The 16,751-nt window shown below is 39.8% G+C and overlaps 1 protein-coding gene across 6 annotated transcripts in view; it reads right to left on the reverse strand.

Moving 5' to 3' along the window:
* Positions 1-452: 452 nt before the first annotated feature.
* CSNK1G3 (casein kinase 1 gamma 3) overlaps positions 453-16,751 on the reverse strand; it is a 122,421-nt gene continuing 106,122 nt past the window's right edge. For 2 of the 6 annotated variants that reach the window (XM_073676797.1, XM_073676781.1), the window contains 4 exons: positions 16,516-16,611; positions 10,519-10,625; positions 9,722-9,745; positions 453-2,848 (listed from right to left, as the gene is read on the reverse strand). In XM_073676797.1, the coding sequence (XP_073532898.1) occupies positions 2,794-2,848; positions 9,722-9,745; positions 10,519-10,625; positions 16,516-16,611 (282 nt within the window). In that variant the 3' untranslated portion in view covers positions 453-2,793. The remainder of the gene's footprint in view (positions 2,849-9,721; positions 9,746-10,518; positions 10,626-16,515; positions 16,612-16,751) is intronic. The other 4 variants (XM_073676805.1, XM_073676785.1, XM_073676791.1 and 1 more) reach the window with 3 other exon arrangements.

The following is a 16,751-nucleotide window of genomic DNA, read 5'->3' on the forward strand; positions in this document are numbered from 1 at the left end:
CTTATCAAAGTGTGTGATGTTGTTTACTAACTGAAGGATTTATCACTAAGAGACTGACATTGCTGGACTAGTCCGGCAACTAAAGCACCTCACCGTCTGTGGACTTTGTGTGTACATGTCTGGTGTAGGCGGGTTTAGTTTTCTCAGCTCTGCTTCATTCTACATCTAAAAGCTCCGATTGTGTCAGAATGGCTGAACCCAGTAATCTAAGTGATACATTGTTGGAATCAGCTTCTCTTTGCCTACATCAGGTTGCTCTCAGATGAGGTAACAAACTTGCTGACAGATTCCCTTTAGGAGGCAAAAACCCCTTTAAAAACACTCGTCTTACAGTACCAAAACGACTCCATTTCTTTTCACCAAGAGGAGGACACAGGGGTTGAGGTATCTGCCTTGATAAAGACGACCAATAAATAGTAGAGTCTTCTAAGAATAAAAAAAAAAACAGCAAATTAAAAAAACTACCTTTATTTTTTATTTCTTCAGTTACATACTTTTTAAACAGGGATGTATTTCATTATTTTAATATTCAGGCAATGTTGACTTCATTAGTATAGACAGGGAAAAAGCATATAAATGCAAAACATTGTTGGCTTAACCTGAACATACCTGCATTACCTATTATTGACCAGTTTTGTGCTGCCAAAGAGAAAATTCCCCTTTATACGGCAGTAAATGGAGCACTTAAATATTGCTAAAAAGCAAAATGTCTACATACTGGTCATTGCAGCAAATAAAGGGTTTTGTATTTTAAATATCTGAAGTCCACAATTGGATTAATATACACATTTCCTTGATGTGTGATGAGCTCAGATCATATAAACACTGTACAGGCCAAATAGCTTCTTCTCTCCACACAATAGAAAGGTCTACCAAGAAACAAAAGAAACAGAGGTCTTATAAGAAACACAAGTTGCTGAATGTATTTACAATATGGTGCAACAAAATTTGGTCAAATACTGTAGAGACAGAAGTGATTTCACATTAGAATGGCCACAACTCTCATCTTTCATAACGAAAAAAAATATATATGTATTTATATATATATATTTATATATCATTCTTGAGATTAAGACAATAACAAACAAGGCAGACTGAGAATTGCAGTATGAATATTGTAGTTGATAGAGGGTTGAATTCATGTATTTGACCAATGTAAAAAAAAAAAAAGTAATGTACAGCGACAGTGAAAATAAACAACCATCAGATCAGTAATTTTCAGCGTTTTATGTGAGCGCATAAACCATCAAAAAGAAGCACTGCACTCTTGGTTGTTAACCAAAATAAGTTACAAATTACAATTAAAATCCCTGTAAATGCAATAATGAACTCAAAGATGTGCATTTATGTCTCTGCAATACACATTTAATGTTACCACAAACCAGACTTAAAAAATAAATAAATTAACCATAGGGCGTGCACAGAAAGACAAGGAGAAAAAAAATACAGGTTCGATCTAGGTAACTTTTGGAGATTTTTTTTCTTTTTTTTGTCTTTCTACATAAATTAACCATAGTTTGGTCAATATATTTGTTCTAGCCACTTCCCTTAAAAAAAGAAAAAAAAAATCTCAAGAAAAAGTCGGCCAATTTACCAGCTTAACAAAAAGTCATCATCATGGCTTCAGGACTCGGAGGCTACAAAGTTCTGTGTAAGAACATTACTGCTGGACTTTGTAACAATTTTTAATGATTATATTATTTAGGACCCTCCTCTCAGCAAACAAAGAAACACAGAAAAAAAAAAAAAAAAGCCAGTCTCCCATTATGTAGACACTTCTACAACAGAAGGGACCTACGGAGAATGAAGTGTCAGGCTAATTCTTTCCACATGCTCTACATGTATGTATGTGGAGGGCAGTGAAGCGTCCATCAGCGGAGCTGCTCCGTGCCAGAATAGAACGGTTTACACTCCAACCGCATGACGGATCCGGAGGTTACCACTAACGGAGTAATAAGCTCTTCTACATCGAGCAGTAACAAAGTGCTCTCCAGCTAGACTATGCATAATTCAGTTATTCTTAACCCCCACTCCTCCATGTAGTGTTTATTTTCTTACATCAGTTCAATGGTTTCTTTACAATGACCAGATCATTTTTCTAGACATTACCGTGAAGCCCACCTTTCCTTATACAGTAATATACGTTAAGGACTGCTGTTCTTGTGGCTTCCACTTCTCTCCATCACAGAGAGGTACAACATTAAACAATTTGAGATGTTTTGTAGGAGTCAGTTTCCGACTGCTGTGAATGTTGTTCTTAGACAGGATCATCCTCGGTACCTCTGGCCGGCGGCTGTACCATTCACATGGTGTAGAGAAAGGCAATGCCGATCGTCGATTAGTGCAGTACCATTTCATTAATACTGTGAATCTCACCAACATCAAACTGCAAATCTCCAAGGGGTAAGACTTTTAGTGTGTTATATTAAAGCTTTAGCAAACAATCCTTATCCTTTATTTGTATGCAAAATGGCCTCTTGCCGAGTTATCCAACTATGAACAGCTCGCAGTTCCCAAGGGTGGTGTAACTACTTTTGGCTGAAGACAGGTATTCGTGTCTGTACCACTTCATTGGTCCATTGAAATAATGCTAACATGACAAAACTTTAAAGCTTCTAAAAGGTTGGACGTAAAATTTAAGACAATCAAACAGAAGCATGGGAACATGATATTTTGTAAAGGGGAAAGACATATGAAGAAAGAAACAGATGGTCGTTGTGGAGATGACGTTTGTGATCACAGGACAGCAGATGAACAAGTGAGTAATTCCCCATGGTCTGCCCTTCTCCAGAGTCATTTGTGACGTTGAATAGTTTTCCTTTTCCTCCTCTTGAAAAAGCAACAGCACCTAAAAAACAGTAACGAGCCATTAAGAACGGTCATGTGTCACAATGCTAGACTTCTATCTATAGACTTGGCATGCACAAACACCTAGAGAAAACCACTATGGTGAATACAAACTCACGTTCTCCAGACACAACACTCATGGGGAATACAAAAAATATAAAACACTCCCGTTTTTTTTCCATTAAGTTCCTCATGAGGTTCTTCTTACACAACCTCAGTGCGGCAGAAATGGTGATAGTGCTCTGTTTTAGAGAATGGAGCAACTTGAATAAATCCCTTGTGAAGTGGCAAATGGGCACTTTTTACTGTTTTGACCAACATGTGTGCCAAGGATTTCTTGTTTTTTATTGAACATCATTTTCTTACCAATCTTGTGTGAATTTCTCTCTGAGATTTCATTTTATCCAAGCTAAGTACACATTGTTGCTTCAGCTCATATAGTGTGACTGACTGACTGCAGTATCACATTACATCCCCAGCAAGTCGGTGGGAGATGCAGCGCCGAGTATGGCGGAGCGCCGAGTATGGCGGAGCGCCGAGTATGGCGGAGCGCCGAGTATGGCGGAGCGCCGAGTATGGCTCCAGCAGGAAATTTTTTTTCACTTTCATTTAATAAAGGGATTGCCCACTATTGGAAAAACACAACATATGGATAGTGTCCAGTTATAAGTGCAGTGAAGATGTTCTCTATGACAGTTATTAAGTCACATCTCTGACAGTTTATTTGTAACCCTGCAGGGTAGCAAGTTCTGAATGCTATGGAAAAATGCCCATCTCTACATGGTCTCAACTTAAAAGTGAGTCAGTCACCTCTGAAACGCACATTAAACAGTGATATAGAGGACTTAGCAGTATATACACAGTTGAAACCAGAAGTTTACATACACCATATAAAAAAGACACATATGCCTGTTTTTCTCAATATCTGACATGAAACCAGAATAAACCTTTCCCGTTTTAGGTCAATTAGGATTACCATCATTTTTAATATTTGCCAAATGCCAGAATAATGAGAGAGAGAGAGAATGTTTTAAGGCATTTTTATTACTTACTGCAAAGTCAAACGTTTACATACATTTCATTAGTATTCGGTACCATTGCCCTTAAACTGAATGACTTGCGTCAAAAGTTTGGGATATCCTTCCACAAGCTTCTCACAATAGTTGGTCGGAATTTGGGCCCATTCCTCCTGACAAAGCTGGTGTAACTGATCCAGGTTTGTAGGTCACTTGCTCACACCTGCCTTTTTAGCTTTGCCCATGAATTTTCAATAGGCTTGAGATCAGGGCTTTGTGATGGCCACTCCAAAACATTAACTTTGTTATCCTTAAGCCACTTTGTTACCATTTTGGCAGTATGCTTCGGTCATTGTCCATTTGGAAGACCCATTTCCGCCCAAGCTATAACTTCCTGGCTGATGTCTTGAGATTTTGCTTCAATATCGCCACATAATCTTCTTTTCTCGTGATGCCATCTATTTTGTGAAGTGAACCAGTCCCTCCTGCAGTAAAACAACCCCACATCATGATGTTACCACCCCCGTGTTTCACAGTTGGCATGGTGTTCTTAGGCTTCCAACCTTCCCCCTTTTTCCTCCAAAAGTAACGATGGTCATTATGCACAAAAAGTTCACTTTTAGTTTCATCAGACCGCAGGACAATGTCTCCAAAAATTTAGGTCTTTGTTCCTGTGAGCATTTCCAAACATTAATCTGGCTTTTTGTTTCTTTTGGAGTAATGGTTTCTTCCAGCACATGTTGATACAGTACTCATTTTACTGTGGTTATTGACACAATCTTAAAAGCTTCCGCCATCATCTTCACAAGGTCATTTGCTTTTGTACTTGGGTTGATATGCACATGTCGGACCAAAGCACATTCATCTCTGGGACACAGAACCAGTCTCCTTCCTGAGCGTTATGATGGCTGGACATTCCCATCTTGTTTGTACTTGCACATAATTGTTTGTACAGATTAATGAGGCACCTTCAAGTATCTTGAAATTGTATTCAAGGATGAACCAGACTTGTGCAAGTCCACAATTCTCTTCCTGATATCTTGGCTGATTTCTTTAGACTTTCCCATGATGCTGCACAAAGAAGCAGTGTATTTCAGGTATGCATTAAAATACATCAACAGGTATGTCTTTAACTCAGATGTTGCCAAAAAAAAAACACTATCAGACGCTTCCAAACACATGACATCATCAAATGGGCAGTCCAGAATTGTTTAAAGGCATAGTAATCTTTGTGTATGTAAACTTTTGAGTTTGCACTATGCAATAAAAATGCCTTGAAACATTGCTCATCCTGGCATTTGGCAAATATTAAAAGTGATGGTAATCCTAATTGACCTAAAACAGGAAAGATTTATTCTGATTTCATGTCAGATATTGAGAAAAACATGCACGTGTGTCTCTTTATATAGTGTATGTAAACTTCTGGTTTCAACTGTATTTCAGTGCTTCAATTACTTTTGAAACTAGTTTTACTCTATATGCAAATGAGGTGGTTTCAGTGCACCCTTGGTGTGGACAAGAGCTCGATACACATTTACACCCCCTTAAATTGCACAGTAAGCAGTACACTTGACGAATTGACAACACATTTAGCCACAGCGAGCCATGCCTGAACCCTGTGGCACAGCATGTCCCTATAGACAATGAGTCAGCAGCTCACACTGTGTGGGGGATTGTCACAGCTATCCTCATTGATTTCTGGCAGTGGCCTCTGCTTCTACACACACAAAAGTGTTGTGAGTGGCTTTAGAGAGGAGGATAGGATCAGTTACATGTGTCTCCTGTGGGCGAACCTCACTCCTTGACAGTCAGTGTGCACGTGCAGCACGCTGTTAGGGTTCTGGCAAGGCTTGCTCCAGCCAAGTAAGTGCTGACAATCAGACTCAGAGAAATTGCTCAGAATGCAAACTGAGGGAGTGAAAAGGTGCAGCAAGCTCTTAGCCACACCAAAGGTGCACTTAAGCCACCTCATTTGCATATATATATATTTAATAAAAAATGTAAAAGTAATTACAGAAATGAAATATATACTGTTTAGATGATTTACATATGGGCCAAGTACCCTATATAACAGTTTATTTAGTCTTTCTCTCCCAAAATATGAATTAAAAGACAAAAAAGGTACATTAGCATGCAATCCACATGTACACATTTAGTGGCCATGGCTTTCAGCATTATTCTAAGGGAAAACAATTCAGTTGTCAAAGAGCAACAGATGCGAGAAGCATTGCGTAACAGATGCACATGGAAACCAGTCTGAGCCTGGCTCGTCTGACCTAAATATGGCAAGCGACAAGGCGAGCTAGAATTCAGGTCAATAGAAATGCAGTGCTCACAATAATCAAAGATTCATTTCATTTACTTTGCAAGAAAAGAACCGCAGTCCCATTCTACAATCTTTAATATAAGCCACCTCTAAAATATATGTAATAAAAGAGGAAGCATTAAAACGAATATGGTCTTAAGAGCACAGATAGTTACTATATTACTAGAGAAGGTTGAGAGCATTGCTGTTGATTAGAACAAGTGGGAACAAGAACAAGAGGTAAAGCCAATGCTGTTTTGATCTGCTACACATGTTAATTAAAGAGCAAAAATGCCAGTATAGAATATACAGGGCGCTTGCAGAGCGATCACGACCCGGACCACCATAAAAGTGCACTCGAGAACTGCTCACAAGGTAAAATAATAGATGGCACAGAAAAGACTAGGAAACCTGTGATAAGCACCCAAAATCACTAAGAACAAGAGGACCCCATTCACACATCCGCACATGGATGGCAACGGCTTGTTGTTTATTAAATCACAGGCCCATTCATTGACATGTGTGAATTTGGACCAAAAAAAAAATATATGAATGAACCCCTAAGATATAATCTGTACATGTTCTATTTGTAAAAAAAAAAAAGAACAACACACCCGAATCATGGATGTGTGAATGGGGCTTTAGGCAGAGTTCACACATTGAGGATTTGCTTATGGCAAATATGACACTTCATGTACTAGAGTAACTGCAGCAAAAATGCAGCTTTTCCATATGAAATCCACAACAATAATTAACATGCTCTTTTTTGTGGAGTTTTTTTCCCCCTTCTTCCCTCAACCGAATTATTTGACTACAATTTGAAAGAATAAAACACACAGGTTCATTTGCATTACACATGGATTATCATCAATTTCAATTAAGATTTAGGCTTGGAAGCCACATCTACATCCTCATCAATTCCTGAAGATGTGAACACGGCCTTACAGGTGCACTTTACACTTTTCAGAGGTTTCACTTGAATGAAAAAACAAAACCTTCCACAGTCATGACAAATACGCACAAAACATACTGTGAAATCATTACACCTCACATGTTCAGCAGTTCTTTTTACATTTTTGTTGCTCTTTGATGGACAGAATAGCATATCATGCTGCTCTAGTCTACCCAGTAAAATAAATAAAAATAGCAATTGAAACAAGCCTACATAATAACTGGCCTTCATGGATAATTAAAGGTCATGAAAACTGGAAAATAGAGGATGGCGTAATGCTAGTGTGAACAGAGCCGGCAGGGGCATTAGTCTCCTGCATCAGGCACAGTGCAGCTCATCCATGGCAGGGGCTAAAAAAAGCTTTACAGCCATGTACAGCAGAAACAAAAGTCACTTTTGGCAAATTAAATGACTTAATAATCAGGTACAAGCAGAAGGCCAACAGTCAATCAGGACACCACTACAAGCAGTCCTCCCACTAACATCCAGATTTAGACACAATTTGAAGAAACGATAGCAGCAGCTACCAAGGATGTGGATTCAGAAGAAATGTACGGACTTCAGCTTTATACAAAAAATATACCATATACCTTCACACCACACAGTAATGTGCAAAAGCGACACAGTAAGAATGTATTAAAAAATAGAAGTGTTTATACTTTATTTTTATCAATTGACAAGGAAAAGTGAATGAACTAGAGAGCTCACTGTAAATCAAATCAATATTTGGTGTGGCCACCTTTTGTTTTCAAAACTGCATCAATTCTTCAAGGTACACTTGCAGTTTCTGGAACAACCTCCCTGCTGACTTGCTTCAAACATCCTGGAGAAGTAACCACAGATTTTCTGTGAATGTAGGCTGGCAAAAATCCTTCTGTTTCAAATAGTAATTCCAGACCAACTTGATGACAAAGATCAGGGCTCTGTGAAGGACATATTTCAAGGACTACTTGTACTTTTTTACCCTGACGATAGTTCTTAATGACAATGCAGCAGAACAATGACCTCAGACATACAGCATATTTGGAGTAAATTTAGAGACCATCAGACACTCATCCATAATGGTATTACATGATAGATAGGTATCTGCCGGTATTTCTCGACATTGAGATCATCAAGAAATGGGCAATGTTGAGTATCATGGCATCAGTAGAAGGCAAAGGAAAGGAAAATTTGTTCAGCAGATGAAAGCCATCAGTGTTTACTTCACTTACAAATCAGAAGATGACCAGCAGGGCCATCAGCACAGAACTTGCAGCAGCCAGTGGGACCCAGCTAGACTCACCTATGGTTTGGAGAAGTCTAGTTAGAAAGTGGTCTTCAATGAAGAATTGTGCCCAAAAATCTTTAATATCGAAGCAAGGTCAAGCGACACAACCATGCACAAAAACCTAGGAACTGGGGTGCAAAACATGGCTGCAGGTGGTCTGGACCGATGAGCAAAAATGTGAAATATTTGGAAGTAACAGAAGGCAGTTTTGTTCACCAAACAGCTGGAGAGTAGTTCAATAATGACTGTCTACAGGCAACAGTGAAGACTGGTGGGAGGTTCCTTTGGGCTGCATTTCAACAAATGGCATTTCGAATTTTGTCAAGATTAATGGTAGGGTCTGATTGGTTCCAAAGTTATTAGGCAGTAGGAAAACAACCTACATACAGTCAATGTCAATAAAAACAAACAATCTTCAGCGTAAACTTAAAGAACAAGAGCCTTGATCTTAACAGAGTCTGTCTGAGACTACATGGAGAGACAAAAAGATTTAGACAAGCCTACATCCACAGAAAATCTGTGACTAGATCTCCAAGATGTGTGGAAAAACCTCTCAGTCAACTTCCATCAAAAACGCTGTGAAAATGTATATAGAAGAACTGATGCTGTTTAGAAGACAAAGGGCGGTCACACCAAATATTGGTTTGATTTAGATTTCTCTCGTTTATTTTTATCTGTTAACAAAATGAATGAACTAGTAACTTCTATTTTCAATAGCATTCTTACTTTGCAGCATTTTATCCCCAAGCCTTCCTCAAACTTTTGCACCATAACACAAATATTATATATATTTATTCAATTTATTATCTTTCATAGGAATTTAGACAAGTTCACAATAGTTAATTAATAGTACTTAAAAAAAATAAAAAATAAATAAAGGAGCTGGAACCTTAGCTTACTGACTCCACAATGCTGGTGTCCCACAAATGCAAAGTAAACACCTGCTGACAATGCTGTGCAAAAAGTAAGAAATGCACTTTATAGAAATGTTATAGTGAGCTGAAAACCAAAGAATTGTGATAAGGTGGCCACTGAACTACACATTAACCTGTGTGGCAGATCAAGGAAGCAACAGAGATGAAGCTGTGAACGAAGAACATTATGTGTAACAGACAACTGTGCACAAAACGCTACTCCACTGACACAAACACAAACTGCGGCAGGCAAAACAGCTCCTGACATGTAGAACAGAACAGTATTAATGCTCTAAATATTAAAATGAGATGGTAAAGGCAATGGTAGAAATCTAGACATGTTTCACAATGGATTTGTGACAACGATGTTATTTTAGTGGAGCCTGTTCTGCCTGCCTCTGCATATGGACAACTCACCACATGTTCAACACTTTCTGGCAGCTATGCACGGGGAGAACACAAGGGAAAAAGGAGAAAAATCAGACACGGAGCCACATAGCACCTCAACAAATTCAACCATTGTTGGCTTCTTAACATTTTTTATGTGACATACTTGATTGGTTTAAATTCCTTTCATTTCCCCTAATAGATTAGTTTTTTTCATGTAGTTGGGCGCAAACTCTATTATAACGAAAATAGTGTATGCTAGAGAAAGACGTTAAGCATTGGGCAGATTCACCCGTCCAACTACGGAGTGCGATGTCTGGGCCGGCTGCCGGTCTCCTGACCAGAACTCGGGCAGATGAGGCTTTTGAGTTAGGGTCAGGAGAGGGTTTTCAGGCTGTGAATTGTTTGCTATATATGAACATATAAGCTTTGTCCTGTGCTTTTCTTTTGGATAGTGCAGTAATATTTAGCTGCCATTAAAGGTGGTTAGCCTCGCTTGAACTCAATTAACCTTCACTAAAAGTACATAGTTTCAGCCTCAGGGTAAACTCATAAAACATTTGACTTTCATAATGTAGTAATTAAACTAAGGTTTTATGTTGTTCACATTAATCTACTTATGTATGACCTCCTCTAATAGCAGGTGAGAGAAATTAATAAGGATCTTTCCATATTCCCCAACAAAAAACTTTCACTTAATTAAATTAAATGCTGCCACTAGGAATAACTAGTCAGGTTTAACCTATCCCATAATACAGGTATAACTGATCACCCAACAGAAAATGCCGTCTGTACAGCGCGAGCGGTTGGTGCAGTGAAGGACGTACTTTGTTTCATCTAGGACTTCCACTTCTGCTGGGGCGGTGATCGGTGCGTTTGAATGTCCAGCGGTGGGGTCGTCTGTGTTCAGCTCACCATTTGTTGAACTAACGACCTGTAAAATAGGACAGATGATATAAACACGAGCTTCTGAATGGTCATTATGGACACAACCCTCCAAATACAACATTATTGTTCAACGTGCAGTAAAGCACTTGGCCATCCTTAATGTTTTTTGATAAGGCAAATAGGTTGGGATTCACAAACACGCAACTTGTAAAGAGGAAACAATCGGATTAAAAAGCCAACACAAAACAGTGGAATAGGGAGACAAAGTGCCCAGTTATTCTGTTACCAACACCAGTGCCCATTACACTATGCTGTGCCAATGCAGACTGTTTTAATGGATTTTCACTTAGGAAAGTAGAGATAAAACAAGACCTAACTTTGCCGTTCTAATTTGCATACTTTGGCATCTTCAATTGTGTCCAATTAACTTGTGCCAAATTATTTAATTATAAATCTGTAATTCACAGAAGCAGCTTGTTCACACTTTGCAGTGCTTTTTCCATATGTTTGTCAAGGGCAAAAAAAAACAAAATTTTTTTTTTTTTTTTTTTAACACAGTGCCAGCAAAGTGAAGGAGATTTCTGAAATAAAATGCAAGTTTTTCTTTGCCGATTTGAACCATCATAACTTTTTTTTCAATAGTCAATTCATTCAGTTTTTGCAGCATTTTTCACTCATTCTAATAAAAGGGAGGGAAAAATTACAGGATTTCTAGAAGTTTAAAAATTCTTTAAAAAAAAGTCTATTATGCTTCCCTCTCTGAAGGCAGCGGTACAGTTCAGCAGTTTGTCACTCATTTATGAAGCAGCTTTGGAGAATATGCTTTTTAAACTTTGCAGCACACGTCCATCAAGGAGTCCGCTGTGTAGGAGTCCGACGACATTCATGTTATGCAGGCTGCACCGCCCGTCCAAGGTGCTGATTGCTGCATGTGCACACAGCCTGAAAAATCCGTCAGTCATACTGTGGCTGAAAACCACAGCAGCCTGTGTCACTGTGGCCTTTTCACTGTTTTCCTGCACCAATTGTAATGGCAATTGTGCAGATGAAACACTTGTACCCTCTGCAAGAATAAATGTGTGAAATCAGCATATAGAGGTGTGTTAATGAGGGGCTGGAGGGTGGAGAAGCAGGCATAACAATTATCTGCAAAGTAATGTATAGCTGAGCAATGCTATCATTTCAATTACATCAGCACTGTATGAGGCTAATTCTCTGATTTTTGAACAGTTTTTCTAACACTTCTTTGTGATTGATATATGCAGAATGTGAGCTGTAGCCATCAGCTCTAATATTACTATGCCAAAGCAGAACCACTTTTGTAGAAGCTCTTATTTATACAGTAAGGTAAATAGAGTATTGTTCATGTCATTTTACCCTGGCGGTTAATTAATGCTGAAAGCCTGCCAAATTACTGTAATGCCCTACCGTATGAATAGGAAGATAAAACATGCAGAAGGCACACTGGGAATGGTTTTCATTCATTTCGATTTTGGACCTCTCAGTAACATTTCCATTTGCAGAGAATATGGAAAAATCTATCATTTATAGTCATCACTTGGCATTTTATACAGTGCTATCCGTATGACAACGACTTGTCAATGCAGCTGAATAGAGATGGGAGAAGCAGGCGCGGACCCACTCCTGTGGCTAGTCTTCTCAGACAAGTCATTCCAGCCTCCTGCTTGCTACTAGGTTTTTTTCTTTAACACATCAGCAGGATCCCTTTAACTTCTTCACCATCATGTCAGCTATGATCCCTTTTTAGTGTTTCCCAACAGAGTGGCTAATAGATCACTGCATGCAACGCAAATCCCTTTATGCAGTATTACCAATTAAATAAAGTGGAGCACCAGCCCCAATAAAAGTAAAGTAAGCACAAACCAATTTTTCCCACAACTTGTGCTCATACACAAACATCTGTTTCACCTTTAATGTAGTCTGATGACCTAAAAGTTCATAAGTATTTTGTAAATGTAAAATAAGCACACTATGACACTTTAAATCACCAAATGGCTTGATTTCAAACCTTGTCACTTGGTCCCACATGTAAAGCTTCTAACACTGGCAGGGAGCATCCTCCTACTAGTGTGTTGGTGATGTGATTAATGCTGCTGTAATTATTCCCTGTTGACTCTGCTATTCTGTTGCACACCAAGTCTATAGTAACTGCTGCCCAGTATGTTAAACACAATCCCTTCAAAGACAGGGATAAAAGAGCTATAGAACAGTGGAGATAAGAATGTTATGAGGGATGTCCTGTACTACGGCGAAGGAGTGAGGCAGCATACACCTGTTCAGAGTGACAGACGGCACACAATTAGGACATGAACATTGGGAGTATGGAACAGAGACACTGCTGTCTGTAGCATAGTTGCCTCTGTAAACCAGACTTCTACACTGCTCAAAAAAATAAAGGGAACACTCAAATGACACATCCTAGATTTGAATGAATGAATGAATGAATGAATGAATGAAATATTCTCATTGAATACTTTGTTCTGTAAAAAGATGAATGTGCCGACAACAAAATCACACAAAAATCAATAGAAATCAAATTTATTAACCAATGGAGGCCTGGATTTGGAGTCACCCCCAAAATTAAAGTGGAAAAATACACTACAGGCTGATCCAACTTTGATGTAATGTTCTTAAAACAAGTCAAAATAAGGCTCAGTATTGTGTGTGGCCTCCACATGCCTGTATGACCTCCCTACAACGCCTGGGCATGTTCCTGATGAGGTTGTGCATGGTCTCCTGTGGGATCTGCTCCCACACCTGGACTAAAGCATCTGCCAACTCCTGGACAGTCTGTGGTACAACGTGACGTTGGTGGATGGAGCGAGACATGATGTCCCAGATGTGCTCAATCGGATTCAGGTCTGGGGAATGGGCGGACCAGTCCATAGCATCAATGCCTTCATCTTCCAGGAACTGCTGACACTAAAGCCACATGAGGTCTGGCATTGTCCAGCATTAGGAGGAACCCAGGGCCAACCGCACCAGCATATGGTCTCACAAGGGGTCAGAGGATCTCATCTCGGTACCTAATGGCAGTCAGGCTACCTCTGGCGAGCACATGGAGGGCTGTGCGGCCCTCCAAAGAAATGCCACCCCACACCATTACTGAACCACTGCCAAACCGGTCATGCTGAAGGATGTTGCAGACAGCAGATCGCTCTCCACGGCGTCTCCAGACTCTGTCACGTCTGTGAACCTGCTTTCATCTGTGAAGAGCACAGGGCGCCAGTGGCGACTTTGCCAATCCTGGTGTTCTGTGGCAAATGCAAAGTGTCCTGCACGGTGTTGGGCTGTGAGCACTACCCCCATCTGTGGACGTCGGGCCCTCATACCACCCTCATGGAGTCGGTTTCTAACAGTTTGAACAGACACATGCACATTTGTGGCCTTGCTGGAGGTCGTTTTGCAGGGCTCTGGCAGTGCTCCTCCTGTTCCTCCTTGCAAAAAGGAGGAGGTAACGGTCATGCTGCTGGGTTGTTGCCCTCTATGGCTCCATCCACATCTCCTGGTATCTGCTCCATGCTATGGACACTGTGCTGATAGACACAGCTACCCTTTTTGCCACAGCTCACACTGATGTGCCATCCTGGATAAACTGCACTACCTGAGCAGCTTCTGTGGGTTGTACTGTAGACACCGCCTCATGCTACTGTAGCTCTAGGGGTGAGAGCAATGGCAAAATGAAAAAGTGACCAAAAACAACAGCCAAAAAGGATGAGAACAGAGAAATTGTCTGTGGTCACCACCTGCAGAACCACTCCTTTATAGGGGGTGTCTTGCTAATTGCCTATCATTTCTACCAGTTGTCTGTTCCATTTGCACAACAGCAGGAGAAATTGATTCACAATCAGTGTTGCTTCATAACTGGACAGGTAGATTTCACAGAAGTGTTATTGACTTGGAGTTACATTGTGACGTTTAAGCGTTCCCTTTATTTTTTTGAGCAGTGCATATGTTACTGCAGTTAGCTCATCTACACACTAATTTTTAAAATTGGTAAAAGTCTCTTAATTCTAAATGGTAAAGTCAGGGGTGTCACATCCTAAAATGTCCCCAACATGTCTACAATATATGCCTTAAAGAAAAAAAAAGTTGATTCATTTAACAGAACCGTATATTATCTGTTTACGAAGTATAAAATTGCAGACATGCACCAAAGGCCGGTGACCAAGCATGCCACATAGCATTGCAAAAAGTTGCATATAACCAATCAGATCATTGCTTTCATATTCTAATAATCAAAGAAAAACTAGAGTGATTAGCTATTGTCAGCATCATCTTTGCTTTAGTTTATCAGGGCAAAACTCTGTAATAAAGTAAGGCGATCTCCATGAAGAGCGTCTTTCTCTACCTTAAATATGCATGAGAGTTTCCAAAATCTGAGTGCTACATTTAACATTTTTAAAATGTACAAATTAAGCGCTCAGGGTACCATGGGTGGTCAAGAGCACCATCCCTAGGTCGATCTGACATCCCATCTCCCTTTGCGTCATCGACTGACAGCCCTGATTTCACTTGGGATGCGCTGTCAATCAATGAAGCGCAGGGAGGAGCCTGGCGGTTAGACTGACTGAGGGATGGAGCCACAGACTGCCCACAGTGCACCAAGCACATCATTTGCAAGTGCCAATTTTAGAATTACAGATATGCCGCTTCTCATGGAAAGCCACCCTACATGGACAGATGCTTACTTCTTTATAGCAAGGTAATTTTTCCCTTACATATTGCCTTTAACAAAAAAGTAAAATCCATAACAGCACCACAGATTTCTCACTTTGAACACCATCTTCTGTGCAGATAAGTTATACTTAAAATGCTACAGTCAGCTATTTTATGGACAGTACCACCTTGTGCTTCATGCTAAACCTTGCATAGTCATACAGGCTCAAATCAATATCCGTCACATATTGCTGTGCGCGACATGCAGTAAACGGATTAGAGATCCGTAATGTTAGGTAATGTTTGTTTGCAATGCAAGTCATTCAAGGAAACAAGGAATACGTTTCCACCACATAAAAGAATATGCAAAGAGCTCATTGTTTATCTTAAAGGAAATCTGACAGCAGTAATGACTGCTCAAACCAACCACAGGCACTTATTGCATCCTTGATGTAGTTAAACCGTTTAGTGCACCTTCCCACTTAATTCTTTTGCATCCGTCTCTACCTTAGTCTTTCATGATTGACAGCTCTCTGGGGTTACAGAAAAGGGAAGAGATAGGTGGAAAACAAACAGGTGAGAAGGTGCACCCTCAGTGTAGCCAAATGGCTGTGCATGGTTTGAGCAGTCATTTTGTGATAAAAGACTGCCTTTAACTATGCTGGATGGTTGACATGCAGTATTGGGGCATAGTGATACATGAAATCAAAGCCTTAGCCAAGTCCAGGAGCCAGAAAGCCAATGAACCTAGAGATTTGCTATTGGTTGGATTGTGTTCTCAAGCCACTAAAAGTGGTGCCGCGGTCTAACTGGCTCCAGAAGTCTATACAATTTGCCGATCTCCAGATTAAAAGTTTTTTCAAAACAAGAAAATAGCAGGTCCTTAGTGTAACAACGTGAGGAAGAAAATTTTAGTTGATACTTAAATGTAAAAAGTGTCTCTTTTTATACTTAAGAACCCAAATTAAATTTCCACTATGGTCATAGCTTAACTCTTTAAATAAATGTGATTTCAATAATGAGGGATTCTGTTATTTCCCCTTCAAGAAAAAAAAAAAAAGTTGGATATGTAAAAATGTAGACATTTATTCCAAGTCTCAGAAATGATAAAATGAACAGCAATGCATTCAGGAACGCACTAAAGGCATCACATCAGCTAGAAACAAAAAGCATGCTATGGGAATCTGAGGTTGGGGGGCACGCAGGAGTTAGGGGGGTCGCGCAAATAGCCAGTCATGCAAAGAAGCAGAAAATACCTGTACCGAGCCACCATGTCTGTCAGCTGCTAGGTGAGCTCTTACGTGATGGGGGTTGGCCTGCTGGGAGTCCCAAGCTGCCCTGTGGTCTGCCGACTGCTCATTATATAATGCATAAAACATGCATGGAAAAGGAAGAAAAACCCAAAACATATTAAACACCTCATGCGTCATCACAACATGTGAAATTAAATAAAGAGCAAGCAAATTATACCAGAAGAGTTATAATTACAGTG

Source organism: Phyllobates terribilis, unplaced genomic scaffold (assembly GCF_046119375.1).
Source record: "Phyllobates terribilis strain yellow unplaced genomic scaffold, ASM4611937v1 Scaffold_1__5_contigs__length_1240528914, whole genome shotgun sequence".
NCBI classification, from domain to species: Eukaryota; Metazoa; Chordata; class Amphibia; order Anura; family Dendrobatidae; genus Phyllobates; species Phyllobates terribilis.